At 40.0% G+C, this 23110-nt stretch overlaps 4 protein-coding genes across 7 annotated transcripts in view; 2 read left to right on the top strand and 2 right to left on the bottom strand.

Moving 5' to 3' along the window:
• Positions 1–8205, bottom strand: part of LOC116035445 (uncharacterized protein KIAA1522-like) — a 32371-nt gene extending 24166 nt beyond the window's left edge. For 2 of the 3 annotated variants that reach the window (XM_031278492.2, XM_031278495.2), the window contains exon 1: positions 7862–8205. The gene's annotated coding sequence lies outside the window, so the exon portion shown is untranslated. Of the gene's footprint in view, positions 1–7038; positions 7062–7861 lie in introns of those variants that run through there. The other variant, XM_031278493.2, reaches the window with a different exon arrangement.
• Positions 8206–9522: 1317 nt separating this feature from the next.
• On the top strand, positions 9523–12953 carry LOC116035448 (syncoilin). The gene is made up of 5 exons (XM_031278499.2): positions 9523–10147; positions 10395–10892; positions 11869–12279; positions 12357–12481; positions 12571–12953. The coding sequence occupies exons 2-5, from the start codon at positions 10413–10415 to the stop codon at positions 12611–12613; spliced, it is 1059 nt and encodes a 352-aa protein (XP_031134359.1). The 5' UTR covers positions 9523–10147; positions 10395–10412; the 3' UTR covers positions 12614–12953.
• On the bottom strand, positions 12949–19272 carry LOC116035447 (histone-binding protein RBBP4). Of its 2 annotated transcripts, XM_035994765.1 has the most exons (12): positions 19064–19272; positions 18432–18579; positions 18185–18330; positions 17840–17848; positions 17508–17681; positions 16743–16858; positions 15236–15396; positions 14988–15114; positions 14791–14868; positions 13781–13915; positions 13553–13663; positions 12949–13386 (listed from the first exon to the last, which is right to left on the bottom strand). In XM_035994765.1, exons 1-12 carry the CDS (start codon positions 19077–19079, stop codon positions 13324–13326), a joined length of 1284 nt encoding a protein of 427 aa, XP_035850658.1. In that variant the 5' UTR covers positions 19080–19272; the 3' UTR covers positions 12949–13323. The 2 variants fall into 2 exon arrangements, with proteins under 2 accessions (XP_035850658.1, XP_031134358.1); XM_031278498.2 differs by lacking the exon at positions 17840–17848.
• Positions 19220–22304, top strand: zbtb8os (zinc finger and BTB domain containing 8 opposite strand). Its single transcript, XM_031278501.2, has 7 exons — positions 19220–19446; positions 19732–19756; positions 19853–19974; positions 20112–20194; positions 20587–20639; positions 21567–21603; positions 21693–22304. The coding sequence occupies exons 1-7, from the start codon at positions 19365–19367 to the stop codon at positions 21777–21779; spliced, it is 489 nt and encodes a 162-aa protein (XP_031134361.1). The 5' UTR covers positions 19220–19364; the 3' UTR covers positions 21780–22304.
• Positions 22305–23110: the final 806 nt, after the last annotated feature.

Below are 23110 nucleotides of genomic sequence, written 5' to 3'. Positions count from 1 at the left end.
TGAAAACTTGACCTCTGCGTCAAGGTATAAACCTCTCAGTATATGTGCACCTGCTCTACCCACTGAGCCAAGCCGGCCACAGATGTGCCCTTTTTAAAGCCAGATGCCTACATTGGTCATAAATTAACTTTTTTATCAGTCAAATCTTGACTCTCAAAAACTGAACCCTTGTGAAGGTAGGATTTGGGGCAGGACTGTTGTATTGGACTGCATTAGTTTGAGCAAGGTGTACCATAATAAAGGCATTGGTCTTCATTACAACTTAAAGCAGAAACAAGCCTATAGCCATGCTAGCTTCTCTGTGAGTCACAAAACATGCTGATGTTTATCAGGTATAATGTTGACCCTATTCCCGTCTTAATTTAACTTGTTAACATGCTAACATTTGCTAATTAGTACTACACAAAAGGTTGATGGGAATGTTATTAGTTATGCAGGTATTTGGTAATAAACCCCTATACTATGTCCCTGCAATAGAGGAAGCTGCAGTTTCAGGACCGCAGTCCTAAGACCGCATTTCTATGACCCTATTTACCAGACGAAACTGGCATACTGTGCAAGCGTCAACACTTAAGTTAGAAGCTAGCTATGAAGGGTATGTTAGGGTTAGGTTAAAAGACAGGGTTTGGGTTAGGGTTACGGTAACTACACACAGGTCTACATCTACCCGAAAATCTAGGGTCCTACAAATGCGGTCCTGTAACTGCAGCTTCTTCTATTGCAGGAACATGCTTCTCCATAAAACCATAGTATTGGACAAACTAAAAGTTTGACCGGATGATGGCATGATGATGACACAGAAGATAAAAAAAACATGATGGACTCTTCAGAAGAGGTAATTATCTAACTCAAGTTTCTGCGCGGGAAAGTCGCCGGACGACACAATCTTCTGAACACAACCATTCTGAGAAATACAGAGAGAGTTGTGTGGAGCTGATAGTCTTAATTAGCTTTGTAGCAACTCATTTGGCAATGGCTTGAATGTAATGGACGTTCATTAATATACAAAAGTTACGCACTAAAGCTTTAAGATTGATCCTCTGGGCACCATGGATGTTGGTACAAAGGTTCATGGTAATCCATCCAATATGCGTTTTTTCAGTCTCAACAATACTGCTTGTTTGGCTAAAAAGTAAAGTTAAATCTGGTTCTGCCCTGTCCACAGAGAGGTATGCAGCCCCATATGAGAGGCTTAAAATCAGTGCTTAAAGTACTTGAATGCTTTTCTAAACTTTATACACATGGCGTTTTTGAAGTAATTTGTTATCTTAATGTAGCCCTGCTGAACTTCATCACATCTGATGTGGCACAGTGTGTATGGAGTAGACGCAAGGAGTGCGTTGTAGTGAAAAGCCAATAACAAGAAAGAGCATTCATCTCTGGAGAAAAGTACCGGGCCTCTCCCTGCACTAAGCCCTGTGTTTCTCCTGCTCCAAATTACAGTCATTTGGGCATGACTAAGATCTGTGCATCTGTATTGGCTACAGTCGCCAATAATCAGACGCCTCTCTCTCGGGAGGACAGGGGGCTGGTTCATTCATTTATAGCCCACGGGGCTGCTCTGAGTGCAACAACTCCTCAGGTTATTATTTCCATCACAGAGGGACCAGAGTAATGCTAAGAACTCTGGGACACGGCGGAGGACCACCCAGCAGACCACTGTCTGTGCAGTCCAGTCATAAGGAGCTGACTCATGCCAGCTTTGCTGTGGTTACACATAACCTGCAATTTTCAGTTTTGCAAACAGATGTAATAAGGTTATGCACACGTTGGAGTGTCCTTTAAAATTCTCCCCGTTTGTTTGATGACATCTATTTTTATTTATTTTTTACAATTTGTCTTAAGATTTACTAAAGAAAATGTCACATCCCAGGTTTAGAAGTAAAAGGTAATTGTCACAATCCTCTCTCTTATCTCTCTTTAACACCATGGCCGACATCTTAAATACAGTGTTGCTTCATTGTCCCAGCAGTTACTTATCCCCTAACCACACCTCTCAATTCATAAAAGTTGATACACAAACTATAGGCACAAAAGGATTTAAAGTTGGATTTGTAGCACAAACTAAGCTAAAAACCTCCACCAGTATTGCCTACACTACACCACATCAGGGTGTATCACAATCTGAAAGACCATGATCAAGGCATATGCCCTAAGCTGATTTACAAACAAAAATGTTGTACTCGATTGTGGTAATGTTGTTGTTCTCTCTATGTCTCTCTCTCTCTCTCTCTCTCTCTCTCACACAGACACACTAAACCTGCTGTGGTTTCCCAGCCCAGACCAGCCCTGGCTGAGCAGGCATGTGTTCCAACATGCTGTTTACTTATCCTTTACAAAAGACGCCAGGCTTACACATTGGACAGGAGATACCACTCAAACACAGCAAACCTCAACGCAGTGTGTCAATACCTGCAGCACTGGCTGATTATCTGACATTGACAGCGGTATGTACACATCAGCATGAAGTAAACGGTGTATACTGTATAGTTTATACACTGTCATGAAATAGACTCAGTGCGTTTACATGTAGTTTAAAAAAAAAACATGTAAACACCTTAACGTTACCCCGGTTAAAATCTCATAACCCCAGGTTAACAGAGGTAGAGAACTCCTTCAATAACCGGGTTATTCCTCCATGTATACACTTTACCGGGCTACGATCGGTTTAAGCATCTGTGCATGCTTCAACTGCCCTCCCCACTCTACTGGAGTGGTTTTTGAACCGGACATAATCCATCAGCGTGCTGAGAGTCGAACAAGTTGTCTGTCATCTGGCGGGAACACTGTGCTGTCCTACACTGAAATAATGTGTAAATTAAACATGAAGTTGTTAAATTTGACTGATTTAGCTAGTGATCGGTCTGTGTAATGTTGACATAGGTCAACCGGAAGAAAAAGCGTTGGCAGAGCGCCACCTAATGTACCGGAGGAAGAGTTACTCCTGTCTTTCTCCCCATTCTTCCTCGCTCATGTATACGGGGAGAACTGGCATAACCCGGTTATTCACTTAACCCCGGTTACTGCTGTGCAGGTAAACACACTGACTGTGATACTCTATCAGCATATCTGGAAAATGACACTGATTGTGATTGATGTATACTTTTGAAAGCTATATGTCCTGGAGTGGAGCTTGAGGACATAAATTCCAGAGCAAATGTGGGTCTTCTTTCTATTTTTACGTAGGGGGGTAAATAGCCTTAAAGCACTGATACCTGCCCTGCATAAAGCAAAGCACAGTATCTTGGCTTATGGTGCAAATCCAAACCCACAAATAAACCAAAAGATCCTCATCTTACACTGGGCTCTACTGTACCATTATTTGACAAACTTGTGTGAAAAAAGAATGAGGGAAAGCCAGTTCTTGTGATATCGGAAAACTACTTTAGGCGCCTTAAGCATGTACACACACTCAAGAGCTCCACGTTAAAGAGGAATTGCAAATAATTTTCAGTATTTGTGTTCAGGATTTACTCCACAAGACAATCCACAGAACTATACAGAAAATAATTTCCCATTTTTTGTTTTATATGACAAACTGCAAGAATTTGGTTTAAACATTTCATTAAAAAGTAGGTTAAAATACTATTTGATCTAAATTCAGAGTTAGACTGCCTTAAAAACACTCAGACTGGAGGGCACAGCAGCCCAAAACATATGGTAAACTCACAATACTGATTTTATGCTCAAGTGCAATCACACCCTTATTGACTCTGTCAAATGAACAATGTAAATTTTGCGCGGGGCGGGGGCGGGGGGGTCTCCAGGAACTGTAACTTTGACTGCGGTGAGTCACACAGGGAAGCTGACTGGGCAGACTCAAGTGCCTCATGAGGATAAGGCAAAGCCAAGAGGGAGCAGCTGTAATACAGGCAGACACCTTTGTTTGAATTAGGACTGGTTTAGTTAAACCAGGAGGCCATTCACATCTACGCCTGAGCTGCTGGGTTTCACGTGGAATGATTTAGCTGTCAGTGAGCGAGGTTAAGGTCAGGCTGAATGTAGCTAGTCTCTGCAAGACGGAAACAGATTAGCAAGGTTAATATTCTTTGTTTTGGAGAAGAAGAAAAAAAGGATCTTTCGGATCTGTTCCAGTCTCCCTGCTGAGATCACTGAAATAGGATTTACAGGAACAGCCAGTTTGGGCAATAACAGTTTAAAAAAAAAACACACTCAAATTGACTCTGTAACTAAATGGTGTTCAGCAGTGTAAAAACTGGTGTTATTGTGTGGCACCTGTAGGCATCAATCAGGGCGTTGGCCGTCTTCTCTCGGCATTATTAAACAAAGAAGAGCAACTTAAGCAACCTTGTCTGGGCTAACAGCTCTGCACCCTCATGCTCAAACACTCAATGTGCAAGAAATGTGTGATGGATGATGAGGCCAGTGAGACACAAACTAGAAAATACTCAACTCCATGGCTTGAGGAGTTTTGAAATGACTGAGGAGAGTTTTTCACAAGAGCTTTGTGGGAGTCATTAAGCATCAATGAAAGATTTCCCATTTTAAGGGAAGTATTTTTGCATTGACAAAGAGGATTACAGGAAATGTAACTATTGAGACCAAATAGTTCATTAAGTTTTAATTTCAAGAGTCAGGTTTCCGGGTGGCCACAAGTTTCCTACAATTTGGTTCCCTACCAACGTACTGTATCAGCATATACACACAGTGCAGAGGACTTGGACAGAAAGACAAGTCTTTGCTGACATTATGTGGTTCCTTTGTTTGCTGCAGAAAGGATACAGTTTCAGAAAAAGACCATGTAGGTAATGCCAGTGATTAAAAATAAGCACAACAATGCCTTAAGACAATAATGACACAAATAAACTAAAATGCTATGGAACTAAACTCACTGAGGTTGTAGACGCTGTGTGTGTGTGTGTGTGTGTGTGTGTGTGTGTGTGTGTGTGTGTGTGCGCACATGTGCGTGCTTGCGGTACCATGCAGAGATCTGTAAACTGGGTAATGCAAGTTGGCGTGCTGCGAGGCCGCTGTAGCCATGCAGCAGCTTGTCTGGTAAAAGCAGCGGCTGCATTCCTAAAGGATTGATAATTACCGACTGAGGAACTCTTCGCTCCAAATGTGCTTTCACCCCCCCCCCCCCACACACACACACCTCCGCCCCTCTTGTTCTTCCTTTCTCCCACTCTCTCCCTCCCTCCCTGCCACACACCCCTCATACAGACAGAGCTATGAAAGAAAAAGGATAATGGCTGGCGCATGAGAGTCATTTTGAGATAAGATTATAACATGGGGTTGGGTGCACTGGCCAAGATAATTGTTTACTGCGTATTCTTTTTAGAGGGCAGCCACAAATATTTTACCTCTATGGAAACAGGACAGATTTTTCTTTTACAGAACATCTGAAAAATATGCATCAGAGTACGAAAATCAGAGACATGCAATTTCCTGAGTGAACTTTATCTGAGTTTTTTGGTTCATTGGTGCATACTAATCTTGATACATATCTGAAAATATAATCTGAAGCCAAGTGCATTAAATGTGTTACAAGCTTCAGTACCTAAAATGTTCCTATTTAGGGCTGCAACTAATGATCATTTTCATTAACGATCAATCTTCTGCTAATATTTTTGCTAATGTCAGAAAATAGTGGAAAATAAATAAATCCCTGTGTTTTATGTGACAATCAGTCTTTCTTTGGCATTCTTGCTTAAAAATGACTTGAATGAATAATTGATTATGAAAACAATTGCTGGTTGATTTTCTGTGGAATAATCAATTGATTGACTAATCGCTTCAGTGCTAATATTTAGAGTGGCTGATATACTGTGGATGTCAACAATGCCTAGGAAGTGCACCTCACTGTTACATGATATATACGTAAATGTAAAACATATTATGGTCCAATTGTCGATTTTAGTGAATATCTGTAATTCAATTGTGTAATAATAACGTACAGTAAAATGTGGTCAGTTCCTACAATGTCACTGTTTGAGTACTTATAATCTCAGTTTCCATTGTATACTACTTTTTTCTTTCCAAAAACAGGACAGCAAAATAATACACATTTTACTTTTCTCTGGCACTATAAGAGACAGCTCTGTAAAGTGTGGTGTTTGCTTTGCTTCCAGGGGTTGCCAGGGGTCAAGGTCTGGACTGCAGCCTCTGTGGAGCTTAAGACCCCTGAACTGACAGGTCAGTCAGGGGCGACAAAAGAAAGTGTTGTGCAGCAGCAGTGACCAGCTCACAGTGAAGGCAAACACAGCTGGACACTGGGGTTTAAAAATACATCCTGGCATCTCAGTGTCTGTGCCCTGTAGCCTGATTTGAAATCCTTTCAATCTGTAGTCCACTCAGTCTGACAGTCGCCTGAGTGGACGCCAAGTCAAAAAAGAATGTAGTGTGGGAATAAAACAAAGTCCTCCGTTTAGGGCAGGACTCTGGAGTCTAGCAGTAGAAAAGAAATCAGAAATGGGCAGGCCATCATGCCCTAATACCCCTAACAGCTATTGATTAAATTTATCCGAAGTGTTGATGAGGACTGATTGATGAGTTACTCATCGGCTAATCCTTCTGATTAACAGCACACTGTGTCCTACTCATCAGGAAAAAGTTTCCTCTCACTGCAGGCCTGCATGACACACACATCACTCACTCAATGTTCACACACATTATCATGTGTCTTTGTCCATTACAACACCAATTGTTCCTCCTCTTGACCAACATCTTTCCCCTTTCCTCCACTGAGCTGTTACTTCATCACTTACGGATGAACACAGTAAACAACAGAAAAGTTGAACCTACCTGACTGAATGCAACTTTTCAGTCTGTCTTTCCAGTGACTTCATTATCCTGTCCCATCCCTTATCGCTCACTGCCTCTGTGTTATCACCCCGTCTCTACCTTGATCTTCCTCTGAATCTCAGGTATCTACCAGGCACTGCTGTACCTAATGCATACATAACACACCTGCAGTCTCCATGGGTACAAGCCCTGGCATGGCAGGCAGGTGAAGAAGGAGCACCGGTACGCGACACACCCTTTCTAAACAAATGGCTATGTCTCAACCTCACTTACCAGAGGGTACATGAAGTAAACTTGAAGCCATGGAGCTGGAAAAAAAAACGGCAGTCAACCCTTGATCACTGGAAGTGCTGCAGAGTTTCCAGAAAAGTTTCGATTTGAAGCTTGCTGCCAGTCCAAAGTCCAAACAGAGAGGGGGGAGACCCCTAAGAGAGATGGTCCTGTGTTATCTCTGTCAGGTTAATCAACAAGCAGTGGATCTTTATTAGACCAGAGACTGTCATTGATCGGTATAAACTGAACCAAGTGTCAGAGCACCATGCTGCAGTCAAGCAGTCATTTGCTGTTGGGTCACAATAGTCGTCATTGTCATTTTCTGTTGGGTCACAACAGGTCTTAAATTACCTCTTGCTTAGAATACCTCAAGGCCAAGCTAAGCAAATCTCCCACACCTAGTTTCCATGCATGCCTATACTCAACTTGGATATCTTGCCATCCATTTGCACCTCACTTTATCTGATTACACTGTAGAACAATGGTTTTACTATAGGGACTAATTTCATTATTTTAAAGCCTGATCTTACTTTTTTTATATATTGCAGAAACTGTAGTAAACTAATCAGACAACATGATGCAACAGCTTCACTTGTAAATGTACTTAGCCGTGCTTACAATTTGATTCAGTCGATCCTGGTATAATTTTACTGCCATTTTAACTTTTTTGAAAGAACCCTAAACTATAGTTGTCACTATATACCAAAGCATAGTTTAGGCGACTTTATAAGGAGGAATTATAAGACATAAAGGCTAGCCTACTAATGACTGCACTTTTCTGTTAACGACCAAGAAAACAAAGAAAACAAACTGTTACTCCTACCTTGATGAACTTTTATGATACAGTTGGGTTTATTCACCCTCTTTCCATTTGAAGCGTCTCCCTGCTGCGTCCTTCCTCTCCAACTCCAAACTTTCACCGTCCGAAGGAAAACTTCAGGTGAACCATTTCCGTGAAAAGCACTTCAGGAAGCGACTGGAGTCGGGATTTGGTCGTACCCGCGTGCACTGATCCGTTTTGTTCGGATGTAGGCTACTGACTTCTCCCACACTGTCAGTGCAGTTTGTCTGTCAACTCTCAAGCGGACCGCAGAGTCAGAGGGGGGGGAAGTGAAGAGAAGTTGTCGTCGACCTGCAGCTCCCACCTGGAGGAGGCTCCGCGCGCGCAGGTGAGAGCGCGAGGCTGCGGTCAGTGTAGCGAGGACATCTAGCGGTGAGACGGCGGAACAACACAGAGCAAGGGAGCAAGATAGGGAATAGGAATTCACTTTTCCCACACATGGTTTGCATTTCCAACTTTTTTAGTTTGCATTTCCAGCTCATTTATGCAAAGACAATGTCTCCTAAAGAAGTGTTCTGAATGAGTAAGCACATCTGGATATTAACTGTTTACATATGAGTGATAATGAATGACAATTTTTCTTTTATCTGACAAATAATAGAAAGAATTAAAAAATGCAAAAGCATTTTAAATGTTGAAAATCTCTTAAATATGATCTGTATTTGGCCTACAGTTAAAATGTAACACATTTTCCTTAATTCTTTTTTTTTTTTTTATACATAAACTTATTCCTTTTGTTTTTATTTATGCAGATCATCTGTCAATCAGTGCAAACCCATATTAGATACATAGGACACATCACTGGCCTATGAAAACCATGTATTTCCAAAACATAAACTTTATATGAATTAATAAAAACAGGCCTGCTTTTAGCTTTGTGACAATGCATTATTCACAAAATCCAATAAGTATTAGAATCTTGTCAACCCATTAAAGAACACTTAAAAATTAAAAATCACCACATTCGGAGACACGTCTGTTTGTTTTTTTACGGACATTAGAGAATACACTATGACAGGGGTCTTCAACGTTTTTTAAGCCAAGGACCCCTTAACTGAAAGAGAGACGGATCAGGGACCCCCTACTACATATATTGTATAAAATGAAGTTGCATATTAATCTGGTCCTACAATAACTTATAGGGCACCCTAAAGCATTTATAGATATTTTTTTGCATAGAATATTAAGCTATTCAAATAGCCTAATAATTGTTGCCATGCTTTTATAAATAATGTTTTAATGTTAACCTTTAAATGTGAAACAAATGTTAAACAGTCAGTCCTTTGGGATGAACTGTATCTGTGGATGGCTACCTTAGTGACTACATTACCTATTGGCCAGTAAGCCTACTATCAGTGGGGATTTATATTTGCTAATAATATGTTGGAATCAAGACTTTTTAATTTTCGAAAAAACTTAAAAAAATTAACAATAATTTGGAGGCCCCCCTGGAGTGACTCTGAGGACCCCCTGGGGGTCCCGGACCCCCAGTTGAAGATCCCTGCACTATGATATTTAGGTAAATGGTTGACAATGACATGAAGTTTCTATGGGCACACATGATGCAGTCATGCTACAATAAAGGCACTCTGGATAAACATACAGTGCCCATTTCTAACTTTCTTGGATGCTATTTTTCATGTGGAGTATGATTTATTATATAATACAAAATATTCCTTAAAGATGATCTCTTAAAATGGCCTTCTTCATGTAATTCCTCCCTGCATATCATTGTGTGTGGTGTTGTATGTTTGTGTCCTTTTGTGTGTGAGGAATTTGACAGGCAGCATGCAAAATGCTCCAAACAAATACTGTATATGAACCATGCAAATCTTATATGCAGCTGAGCTCAATAGTGAAGGAAGCTATTAAAATAATAGGCCTGCTAATGTTACCACCTCTGCCTGTGCAGCAGTCTGAAGCAAAAAGGTAGAAAGTTGAGGAAAAGCTATTGCTCAAACACTTTTCAGTGATGCTCATAAAACAGCTATATAAATATAGCTCTCTCTGACACACAGGCTGGTCCAGACATGTGGTAGCTGATGCATCTAGAGCATGTAGGCCAGTCTGCCCTCAGCACTGACACAGTTTGCGATCCCCTCTGGGGGTATAAGAGTGTCTTAGATAGAGTTTCCCCCGTGCCTCCAGTGTTATAAATAAACACAACGTGTCTGTCTGTTTTGCTAGAGACAGACAACTTGCAGAGCTGTCTTTAAAGTTTAAAGCAAACCGTGTTCACAGCTGTCTGAACTGTCATCTCCAAACAAAGTAAGTAGAACTACACTGATCAGTATAAGATATAGATTTTGTCAATGAAGGTTTTTAAGGTCCTCTTGTGTGTGATCTTTGGATGATCAGAAGTTTCATTATGATTAAATTGACATTAAATTGCTTTGTTATGCAAAACAGACTAATAGGAATGACCAGATGAGAGGGCTTTTAAAACCACAATCTCATCAATTATAGCTGTAAGTCATTTGATTAATGGCCATTCTCTCCTTCTCCATTCTTCTAGCTTGTCTCTTAGAAGACTATGGACAATCAAACCTCAACAGAGAATGGGAAAAACATGGCATCTAGGATGGAGGACTCACACATGGGACTTGTCGAGGATGTCGGCAGCCATACAGACTCTGAAACAGAGACAATCATGCCTCTAGATGAGCATACACCACATCCCATACTACAAATGGACCAGACGGTAATGGACAACGTGGGGCAGCTTTTCGACCACTGCATCCAGCAGGTGTCCCATCTGGAGACACAGAGGAACGAGCTGATACAAGAGCTCCTCCGTCTGCAGGAACCCATTCTGCGAGTTGTGGGGCACCTGAGAGGGAAGCTGCTAGAGACACAGAGACTGCTCACGCTGGCTCAGATGGATTATGTCGCTGTTTATGAGGAAGTGAAGGAGGTGAAGAGGAACCTTTTTGCCACAGCCAGAGACTGCATCCAGAGCCAGGTGACGCTGGCTGAACAGGAGTACGAGGTGGCTCAGTCTGCTGTGACACAGGTAGAATCCACTGGATGGATTTACTTTGCCAGGTTATAGCAGATAGTTGTGGTTTGTTCTGCAGTTTATGAGGTTTTCCATTTCCATATCTATCATCCACCGTAAATTAGTCATTTCATTTCAATTTGTCCCAAGTGGACAATTTTGTTAAAATGTGCAACAAACAGCAGTGAGCAATGTAAAGGGTCAATGCTGAATGTGAGGCATACAACAAGAAATAATTGATCATAATCATTTTAAAATCTACAAAGCAAACTTATTATGAATAATGTTTACAGCAAAATAGATTTTGGGATTGATAGCAAATAATACATTGTATTGCAGACTACATATAACATATTTTAAAGCAACATTGTCTCTATTGCAATACTGTATAACATGTAACAAGCATAATTATACACCTTATATTATTTACTTATAATATAACCATATATTACATACTGTGTAGAAGTATGGGAAAATATATACAATATGTACTCATACTTAGAAACCAAAAAACTACTGTAAATGACTACATGTAGGGATCCAATTTTTTTTTTTAATAAAAGTGAGTATGACTTAAAGGACCAGGGAATATGTAAAATAATTATTGTATTTCATTAGTCATGAATTATTGTATTTTGTCTGTCATGAATTTATGAAACAGCTGTTGTAAGGAACTGAAAAACATGTAGCCCACTTTGTAAGTTTAATAAACATTTTTAAATAATAGTATGACCAGAATGGCATGTTGGCATTGTTTGTGATACGCTTCTTAAAATAGGTTATATGTTGTTAATATGTAATATGTTCATTTATGTTGTTTTCCCAGTTTTGCCTCATTGTTTAATTACCTACAGACTCCAATACATTTCAAATGAAATCTACATTTTTTTAAATTCTCAATTTTCTTCAAAAACTGGGTTTATAATAGCTTTACTCAATTATGCTAGTGGTATGTACAGTATGCTTGTATCAATTTTACATCCATCCATAGGAGGAGCTCAAGGCCCACATCCAAACTCTGACCCAGGAGTTGTCCGAGCTCCAGGAGGCCCAGCAGAACCAGCTAAACACTCTGAGGGACCAGGCCTCTAAACCCTGCAGGCCCAGGGCCACGAGTGACGTCAGCCAGTGCCGGCAGGCATCGGTCAGGCTGCAGCGGCGGCTCAGCGGCAGCGTGAGGGCGCTGGAGGGCTGGTACGAGCCTCGGCTCATGGCTCTGCTGAAGAGAAGGCAGGTTGGGGAGGACGCCTTGAGAAAGAGCAGGGAGCAGGCTATGGATCTGAAAGCCAGGCTGGGGCCCCTGAGAGAGGATATACAGAGACTAGAGGTGCAGAGAGCCTGCCTGGTGCAGAGGGTGACTCTGATGGAGAGAGAGAGGGAGGAGGGCATCACACAACACAAGGTATAGTGACTGAAGTCAAGTAGGACATAAAAAAGGATGTTTGGTAAAACAAACTAAGATGTTTCTCTACTTTGCAGGAGACTGTGGAGAAACTAAAAGAGACTTTGAAAGAACTGGAAATGGAGTTTGCGGTTCAAAGAACATCTAAGAAAGATTTGAAGGATCGTAATGATGGCCTTCGAAAAGAGCTGACATTTCTCAGGTAGGTTTACTTTTTACAGTTTCATTTACTTGAAATGGCAAGCATCAGGATTTAAAAACAAAAAGACTAACCAGTGGCTTGTTTTATAGAGGCTGTGATGAACCCAGTGAAACCATGGCAGAGGATCCCTAATTTTCAGTATCTATTTTCAGTAGATATTAAGCCTATTATCTACACCAGACCAAACCATGGCATAGAATTTACATTTAATATAGAAAAGCATGCAGCAGAATTTTTTTTGCTTCAATAGAATTAACTCTTACCTACAACTTAACGTCTGGTGCTGTGCCAGGAAGCAAAGCAAACAGATTTACTGTAAATATTTTATTATGAATATCCTTAAGTACACAAGAGATCAGATGCAGCACAGAAGAACGCAGAGAGAGAAAAAAAAAAAACACATACAAGTGACAAACGCAATCTGGAAAATTCATACTATGAATATCAAGCAAATACAAGAAAAAACCTACAGTATTTACAATATTTATTTAAAATGGATCTTCGTAGAAATATTTTCAGCACAATTAATCAGGATGAAAGAAATAAAACCATCAAAAAGCAAACCTGAACGTTGGACACATCTGTGATGGTTTCATCACAAGCCAGAGTTGAGTACTGGGAGTTTGAAAAACTAAAAAGATCTAAAATTCTGACCGATACAGACTTACTTTAAATACATCACCACATGATGACAACGCAGCATTTTATTCTGTCAATGTTCTTCAAAAAACACTGCTGCCCAAAATGTATTTTAAAAAAGGGATTACTGCTTATGCGCCCAGCACTGGAAAACGAATCCATTTTTAACAAGCAGGTCAAACGAAGAGATGTGGAGACTGGACTCATGCCTGGACCTCTGAATCTGCAGCACCTTCTGGGTCTTCATCGTTGTAGATATTTTCAGCCTTTAGAAGAAACGATTCAAAAGTACATTGACTGTAACTGGTATTCAATGTTAATAAATGCACTTTAAAATGATATCCATGCTGTGTGCGATATGTATTGGTATTTGTAATTGCATCCAATTTCATGAATCTGACATTCCCACCACGTGACAAACAAAGCTCTTACCATCTGCCAGACTTGCATGATGTTGTCCTCTGATACAGAGCAGATGACCCATGGCTCGTTGGGGTTCCAAGAGAAGTCGGAGATCTTTGCTGTGTGTCCGCCGTGGATGAACTAGAGAAAAGCAGAGCAGGAGGGATCACTACAGCACTCTAAAATCCAATTAACACACACTCTAACACACACACACACACACACACACACACACACACACACTTTGTCACAACTGACCAGCAGCTCAGGAGGGCCATCCTCAGCGTCCTCCGGTGACTGTTCCTCTCCGATCTTACTGAGGTCCCAGACATTGAGCCTCCTGTCGGTGCCGCTGGAGGCCAGGATTGTTTCATTATGAGGAGACCACTGAACCTGTTGGGTAGAGATGGGCCAGATGTTTCATTTCTACAAGAAAGTGCTCCACAATCATAACTACAAGTGTAAGAAAAAAAAAAAATCGATACACTTTTTTTTTTAAAGTTTACGTTCAAAAATATTCATGTAAGACAGTGGTTCACATTTATGTTGTGTTTAAACCCCCTACCCCTAGATGGCTATGCTGAGACACACCACTAGTGTCCTCACCTAACAGTGTCTAGCAGTGCCTAACTTTTTACTAGAAGCTAACAATGTAGCTATGGCTGAACTTTGGCTTTATAAAAATTTGCTCAATAAGAACCTGTGAACCACAAGCCCAAACTGGCAGTTTGATTTTCTGTGTACTGAATTGTTTACCTAAACAATTAAACTTCTTTGACTTGTATGCACATCATGTCTTTTTTTTTTTATATTAGTTTTTCTAAAATTATACTATAAAAAAATACCAATATATATCGCCTTACGCACAGTATCGAAATATATTGCAATAAATTGAATCGTGACCCATGTATCATATGTATCGTATCGCCAGATTCTTGCCAATACACAGCCCTAATCATAACACTAAAAGCAAATAGCCGCAATCATAAAGACTAAAACAGTTGGTTAACAGAGTATTCCTTTGTTTACAATGGCTCCTCTGTATCAAATTGTATGGATAAAATGCTTGATGTCGTACAGCCAAAAGCTAGGTGTATGCAGAAGTGGCGTGTGTGCTTGAAAGGCAGATATGCCTTCTGTTTTTTTTCTTCTTATGATTCCTTTGGCAGATCTGTAGTTTGCAGCGACACATTAAAAGCCGAACATAACTTCAAATCTGCAACAAACTATTTTAGATGAATTTGGCTAACCAGAGGGTCACTTCTTACCTGGAAAATCTCGTCCTTGTGAGACTCAAACGAGTGCAGCTTTAGCTTCAAGTTCCTTAGGTCCCAAAGAGCCACAGTCTAAAAAATACAAGTAGTCAGTTTTAACAGATTCACCTCGTACAGAATGAGAACAGATCCTGCACCACTGGACAGCAACATGATCTGTAACAGCTCGACAGAGAAAGAGAGGACCCCACCTTATCTGCAGAGCCAGTGGCCAAGATGAACTCGCTGTAGGGATTGAAGGACAAGCAGTTGACCTCAGCTGTGTGGGCGTCCACTGCATGGCTGGGCTTGGAGGTGTTGTTGGACCGCGTGTCCCAGCTGTGCCAAAGCAGATGAAAGCACCATTGTTAAAAAATTAAATGAAAATGAACAACTTTGTTTCTCTCGTGAGTCATCACAGTGGTCAGTGAATCTTGGTACCAACTCAAGAGCTGCTCACATCATAAGTTTCTGGTCATCGGCCACAGACCCAAAGAGCGACTCGTGAAGCAGGTGCCAGGAAACATCCTCCACCACAGCCGTGTGGCCTGTGAAGATGGTCTTGGCATCCACTATCTTTCCCTCTTTGGGCACTGTGCTGATGTCCCATAGGCAGATTGTCTGTAAAAAGGAGAGCAGAGAAAATGTATTAAAATGTATTAACATTTAAAAAAAAAAAAATTCCAAACAAAGTTCCGAAATGCTTTGCAATAACAACAAATAGGTCAACTAGTTAAAGTGACTATATCGTTTAAATGTTTCTGAAACTGTGTAATTTTTCATCTGATGATCATAAATGACCTGTAACAGCAAACGAGACTAACAGTGAAAAGAACGCTATTTTATATAGTTTTTATTAATGCCTCGTCCTGGGTCTGATTTTTCACCGCAAAGTCACAAAATGATTTACGGCAGGTAGACGGTGCTACAGAGCACACATGCTGACGGGTCACAGATTTCGGCATAACACCGGAAAAGCCTGCGTTATTGTATCCAGCCAGGTAAAGGGTAGCAGCAGGAGATTTCTTTATATAGGCCTAATTGTATTTAAATTTTATTTTAGACGTTATCTGCTGTAGTTATGGCTGATCCTGGGGCAGGGCCATCACAGAAAAGAAGGAAATGAAACGAAGAACAACTAAAAAGCTAAAAGGGAAAGTGAAAGACAACGGGCAAAATCCGAGTCACACTCGGTCGGGCTTTCAACAGACAGACAATTACGGGATTGTAAATGATTCAAAACTGACCCAGAATTGGCCCTTAGGTATGTTATATATATGTCTAGTTCATTAATAAAATAACTTTACAATGCGCGATGTGGTTGTATGTCAGTAGCCGACATTGAATTACGTCCCCCTTCCATTTAGCGCGGACGTTTTATTTCTTTTAGTCCGTGTTGGCCTAGTATTTTCTTTTCCCTTGTCCCCTTGTACTTGTGTAAAGCGTCCTTGGGTTTCATTAAATGCGCTATATTAATTTAAGTTAATATTACGTTGGTTGATACAACAAACTTGTATTGCTTTAGCGCATGACACAGTGACAGTGATAATGTTACCCGGTTTAGTTCACGATACAAGTTACCGTATGCAACACTTGAAATGCAACGAAGCATCTGTAACGTGTTCTCTTATTGTAAATGAATGATTTTCTGTCTGAGCAAAACATTCATCGCGACTATATGACCTCCCGGTAACTCCTAGACCTTTACGACAACAGTGTGGTAAAAAACACTACCGCTTTTGTCCAAAGGGGCCATTGAAATCAACACAAACTGAAAGTTACATATAGCCACTTTAAGTAAAACCGTAACAAACAGGTTCATTTGTAACAATTCATTATTATGTCAATATCCAACAGTGGTGATTCAAAACTGGGAAAACACAAGATTATATAGTTAAACAGGGTAAAACAGGAAGAGAGACAACATTAGACAGAAGAATTCAGGTATGTTGTAACAGGTTGCTTACGTGGTCATCAGAAGCACTGAGGAGGCAGCCGCTGAGGTTTGGGTTCCAGGAGAGGCCATAGCCCTCCTTCTGGTGGCCTCTCAACCGCAGATCTGGGGTGCATTCTCCAGAAGGGTCTTCAATATAAACAAAATCAGTGACAAAAAATGTGACAAAAATTGTGCAGAAAACAACAATTGTAGCAGACTTCTGAAAAATGCTTCAAGCTACATTGTGTAAGAATTTCTCCCATCTAGCGGTGAAATTGTATATGACAACAAACTGAATATTGCTTTCTAGCCCTTCCCCTTCCGAGCGCCTTTTAACTGCTACGGTGGCCGAACCCGAAATTAGCTCTTAGTAGCTCCGTCGTTTACACGCAGCTGTTCTAGCCCCTCCAATAGTAACTTTGGTCTTGTTGCTTTGCCTGTCTCGTTGTTGTTTTAATTATCTTTTTCCCTCCCGGGTGGTATTCATCATGGTGCCACTGAGTTTAAAAGCACAAAAGGCGGGAGGTATGTCCCTCTTTGGCTAAGGTATTTTAAAGATGGAGGCGCTACATGGTGGCCGTCATTCGAGGGAGTCGCTCGTATGTAATCTGAATGATTCTAAATGGCAGATTCTACGCTTACGAGAATACTTTGATTAGTTGGTAAAAGTAATTACACATGAATGAGCACATATTTGTGAAAGAACAAAGGTTTTTTTTTTTTTTTTGCGCTAAGAATCAACTCAAAAAATTACACAATGTAGGTTTAAGAAAATGTGTTTTGGCTGTTATCCTACCAGGTTTGGAGGGGTGCTTTGTGTAATCAAAGACCAGCACATCACTGGTGGGGGTCTTTGTGGCAATGATGCAAGGATTCTGAGGCATGTAGCGGGCTCTGTTCACTTCCCCCTCATGATTGATCTTGATCTCAATCTCAATCTTCCCACTTACAGAGCCAAAGCCTCCAAACTCTGAAATAAACATCAGTTACATAAGATGGTTGTTGCAAATGAGCATATGTCGGAAATAATTCTATTCTACTGAGCATGTTTAATGGTGTATTCTATATTCTGAGTATGGTTTGTTACATTTTATCAACTATAATGGAATCTAAAACAAAAATACGTACCTATATTTTCTGAAGCATTAAAGATTTCAGCAAGATTTAAATGTATGCATTCAATGAGAAGAACTTTGAGCCACAATATTCAAATACAATTACTTGTTTGAGACAATTTGATGACATTAAATGACAATAATGTTAATACTGAACAGGCGTAGCAATGTGAATAATATGTTAAATCTATGTGACTTGTAAATGAATAGTGGACATGATTCATGATCATTGACCATACCATGATCAATCCATTTATATGATCCATCCATTTATTTTGTGCAATAAGCAGCTAGGCACAATAGTATACTATAACAGTTTTTAACAAAACACAGCACACATGCACACATTATCCCTCACCTCCTTTTTCGCTGTCATAGTGTGATGCATCAAACTGGGCATCATCATTAGGGAGCTGAACACTAGCAATTACAAGGTGATTCTGCTCATCAGAAGTGTGTGTTCCCAAAACCAGTCTGTGCACGCTATAGTCTTTGCCCTCTGGCCTGCGAAGAGGGAATGTCATATATCCATTCATTAAAAACAATCTGATTCCTCTATTGTGTCATATTTTGGTGGATGTCAGGTGCAGCAGATCTCCTCTTACCTGGTGACATCAGGCAGCCACTGGGCAGTGAGGCTGGGCCACTCCAGAGCGTGAGTCATGACCAGGTCGTAGAGGAAAGGAGTGTTCTTCTTCCAGATCTTGTACTCCTCATTGATCACCCTTTCCTCCACAGCATCATCAAATGCAGCTGCAAAAGTAATATTTACCAGCAACACAGAGTTATGTTATAATGATGTCAGTCATGCAGCATCAAATTTGCCTGGACTGAATATCGAAGTGACATAAAAAATTATACCCAACTCAGCAAAGTATTTTCCTTAAATTAACAGCACTCAATTTGCTGATAAGATAACGTCAGCACACGTTTCTATAGTTAGCGTTAGCTATATAAATATAAAAATCCTAATCCACCCGTGAGGGAGAGCCCAAAGCCATTTGTCACTTCATGTGTATCAAAGTTACTTGCTTTCGTAAATGAAAACACCTGCATAGCCAGCCAGCTAACAGCTAACGTTAGCCAACAGCTAGTTGCCTGGTTTCTAACAATGAAAGGTGATGCTGGCTGTCGCGCCAACAACCACCGATGCATCCTGACTGGTAGTTTCTATCATTCTGGACAACATACACACACACATTTAATCAGCTTATTCACAAAAGGTGAACATCCTTACCGTCTTTATCCGCCATTGTGTCGTGGTTAAACCACTAATACTGGCAAAGAGTAGAAAATGTGTGAAAACGCTCTATAGACAGCACGGAGGCTCGCAATGGCGCCAACTCCATAGAACAGGACTGGCCAATCAGCATTCACCAAAAACCGAAAGGAAGTCGCATGACTAACTACATCCGGAACGCCCTCTTCCGAATTGTAAATGGTCGTAACGACACACCATAGACAGTATATAAACACACCGACATGGTAAAGAGTAGATTTGATCACATTTTAAACCGTTGAACAAACTTACAGCTATAATGGACGACCGTGCGCTAGACCTGACAGAGGCACAGAAAGCTACCAAGTCTAAATACCCGCCCATCAACAAGAAATATGAATGTAAGTCTGACGTTATGGTAAATAATGTAGCTATCTTAGCTTGTTTACTAGCTATTCCTTTACTCGTAAAAACCGTAAAATAAACTCTTTTCACAATATCCTACGTCAGCTAGCTAGCTGTAGTTAACGTTATGTCTACGATCTAATTAACTGAAACTGTTTATCTAATTTTAGTGACGTGTGCCATAGTGTTTGAAAGAGTATAATTATATCTGCCCAGCTGTTCCAAGCTGGTCTAACAGCTTGCCCTGTCTCATCATGTCACCATGTGATTTACTATTACAGATCTGGATCATACAGCAGATGTACAGTGAGTGTGTTTTATTATCTTGGTAAAGTGTTTGATCTCACGTTTCTCTGTTGTTCAATAGGCATCACTAGTATATTTGCTGCTCTCTCTTCCTAGAATTCACTCCTGGGGAAACTCTCTAGAGGAAGCCTTCGAGCAGTGTGCCATGGGCATGTTCGGCTACATGACAGACACAGAGACGGTGGAACCGATTGATACTGTTGACGTGGAATCGGAGGGTGAGAGCACGGACAGTTTGTCGCTGTCTGTTCAACACAAACCTCAGTTAACCTTTTCTATACCTACTGTAGATCAGTCATGCTCTTTCCAGATCCATGAAACTAAACTCTTACATACTTTTTTCCCTTCTCAAAAGGTGATGATATGGAGTCTCTTCTTTTCCACTTCCTAGATGATTGGTTATACAAGTTTTGTGCAGATCTCTTCTTTGTTCCCAGGGTGAGTATGTTGGTCAGTTATGGGGTGTTGGACATTTTTTGCATGTAGTTTAAAAAGAAATCCAGGGGATGTTTTGCTGGTTATGGCAGCAAGAATATTTGGGCCCTGGTTTGCCTTTACCCACTTGTCCCATGGGTGTAGATTAGAAACTCAACATAGGTACGAGAACGAGTGACTGCCTATCTATACTTTTCTTACAATGCCCTATATGCTGAGATAGCCTCTGGACACCTGTGGCTCTAAAAGGGATCTACATCATAACATGTGCCACAGTTGCTTGTTAAAACACTGCTGTGAATAATTTACACAGCATGTATTTTTTGTTTTTGTTTGATGGACAGAAAGATCTTGTTATTCTCCTGACACAATTATACGTTACATCTATCCACTAGGAGATCAAGGTTTTGCACATAGACAGAATGAACTTCAAGATCCGCTCCATTGGGTAAGTTTGGTTACCTCTTCACAATAATGTGAAAATGTCTCAGTTTTTAGAATTAGAATCTGAAAAGCGTTTATTGTCACAGTGAGTTACACTTGGCTTGGTATTTGGTGCATATAAAAACCACATATTGAACATTATATAAAAATAAACAATACATACCGAAACAGAAACAAATGTATACGAAATAGCTGTTTAGCATAAAAAAAGGAGGCCAGCATTACTTCACAGACTTCCATCAAGACTTCATGATGGCAGAATATGTTTCTACATTAACCACAGATGGTGCAGTGATGTGACTGTTACAGCTATAAAGTGCTCCTCTGACCTGGGAAGTCTTGATATTAACTGCAAACCATTCTAGTCCCCTCATGAACGTACTGCTATAATACTGGTTGGAGTGTATTTGGAGTGGTTTTGTTTCTGACTTAGATGCTTTGAGCTTTTGCCTGCATGAAGTGAATGAGGGAGTGATCCGAGTTCCTCAGTGGAGCATGTGTGGAAACCTCATATGCTTAATGATAAAGCCTGGTTCCCTTTGAGCTTATGAGGCCTCGATACAAGAAAGAGGAGGCCTACTCGAGTGGTGAATGGATGGCTTACAAAGGTGCTTAGCATGCACATAGTAAGGCAGTGAAGTCAGCCAAACAACGGTTTCAGGACAAACTGGAACAGTATTTTTCTGCTGGTGACGGTTTCGTTGGTTTAGAAGGGACTTGCACAGATTATAAACCTCAGAGTACTGCAGCTGACCCCTCTCTCCCAAACACAATGAACATCTTTTACTCCAGATTTGAAAACCTACCGCATGCCCCTCCCCAACGCCTGACCACATTCTTTCTGTAACACATTGGTTGCCCCTCCCTTCCCCTTTATATTATGTTTTATCTTCTTCCTCTCATATGGTCCTTTTTCTTTTATTTATTAAAGTTGGGGTGAAGAATTCTCTCTGGCAAAGCATCCACAGGTAAGACAGTGAAGCTTTGACGATATCACTGTAGAATATCACTTTTCCCCCCATTATTCTAAGTGTTATGTCCTGTCTTGTAAATCCAGGGAACTGAGGTGAAAGCCATCACATACTCCGCAATGCAGATCCATGATAAAGAAAAACCAGAGATATTTGCCATCATTGATATCTGACAATACCTTCAGTGGCAGACCACCCTCCTGGTTCAATGCAACTGGAAATATCTACTTGGCCAATTTAAGTGGCCTTTTATCTAAGGCACTGATTAATGACTTGTACAATCTGGGTTTCTACTTGTGAGGTGAACTGAATACTAACGGGAGAATTTCTCAACATTTCTGGTGATTACATGTCCACACTGTACAGTGGAAAATAGATTGCATCATATGATAAGTGATATGACATTGATAGCTTATAAATTGCATTATTTCAGAAATCACAAAACCATGAAAATAATCGAACTCTTTACTTAAATGCACTTATTGAAATTATTATAATAATAATAATAATAATATTATAATAATAAATTATTATAATTTTTCACAAATTTGAATTTAATTGTTTTGATGCCTTATTTTTTTAGCATTGTAAATAAATCAACAGATTTGTAATTTTCTGCTGTGGGATTGATTAACTGGCTACTGTAACTTTGAAATAATATAATCTTGCTTTTGAATAAATCTTGCTTTTAAATATTTTGTTAGTGTTTGGTTATTCTAGAAGACAAAGCAGTAAAATGGAGCTCCAAATGTAAAATTACTTGGCAAACAAACACAAAAAATAACCATAACTCCTACACACACACTAGCCTTTAAATAAATGTAGAATACATAATGCATTATTTATAACACTATGGTTGATATAAGTTGTTCGACACACATATATCCAGTCAGGATATCATGTCAGTATTTATGTCTCTTTAGGACTAAAGCTAAAGATACAGGACTGCATGATGTGTATCTGCCTGTTCCAAGGATTGAAATGTGACTATGTAATTTTAAAAGGAAGAATGCTTCCAATAAGTCAACATCAAACAATAGCAGGGAATTTTCTTTTGTAATACATTGGCTCACTGCCAAAGTGCAACAACTAATTTCTTAATTAAAATGAATGAATATACTGTAGTGTACTGGTTCTATTTTAATTCTATGGATCCTATACTCAACCTTCTGTATTCCAGTTGGACCTGGGTTTTGTTGGTGCTTTTATGATATACTGTACAATACATACATGTTACTTATATCCATATATTAGACCACATCCACAAGCTAGCTGGAGTTTTTACCTCAAAAGGCACACAGAAGCCAAGCGTGATTACAGTCCTATGCAATGAGTGTATACATTTTCTCTGTGGTATATATTGTAATTTTATATTTATATTTCAAGCACAGTAACAAAACATTTTACTGCATAATGTAGAGATATGTTGAGTATGTGACAAATATATAAACTTGAAACCTTGACTGAGGGTGGAAAATGCAAAAACCTAACATATGGATGGTAA

This window comes from Sander lucioperca, chromosome 18 (genome assembly GCF_008315115.2).
Source record: "Sander lucioperca isolate FBNREF2018 chromosome 18, SLUC_FBN_1.2, whole genome shotgun sequence".
Classification (NCBI taxonomy): domain Eukaryota; kingdom Metazoa; phylum Chordata; class Actinopteri; order Perciformes; family Percidae; genus Sander; species Sander lucioperca.
This window is presented reverse-complemented; position numbering and strand designations above follow the sequence as displayed.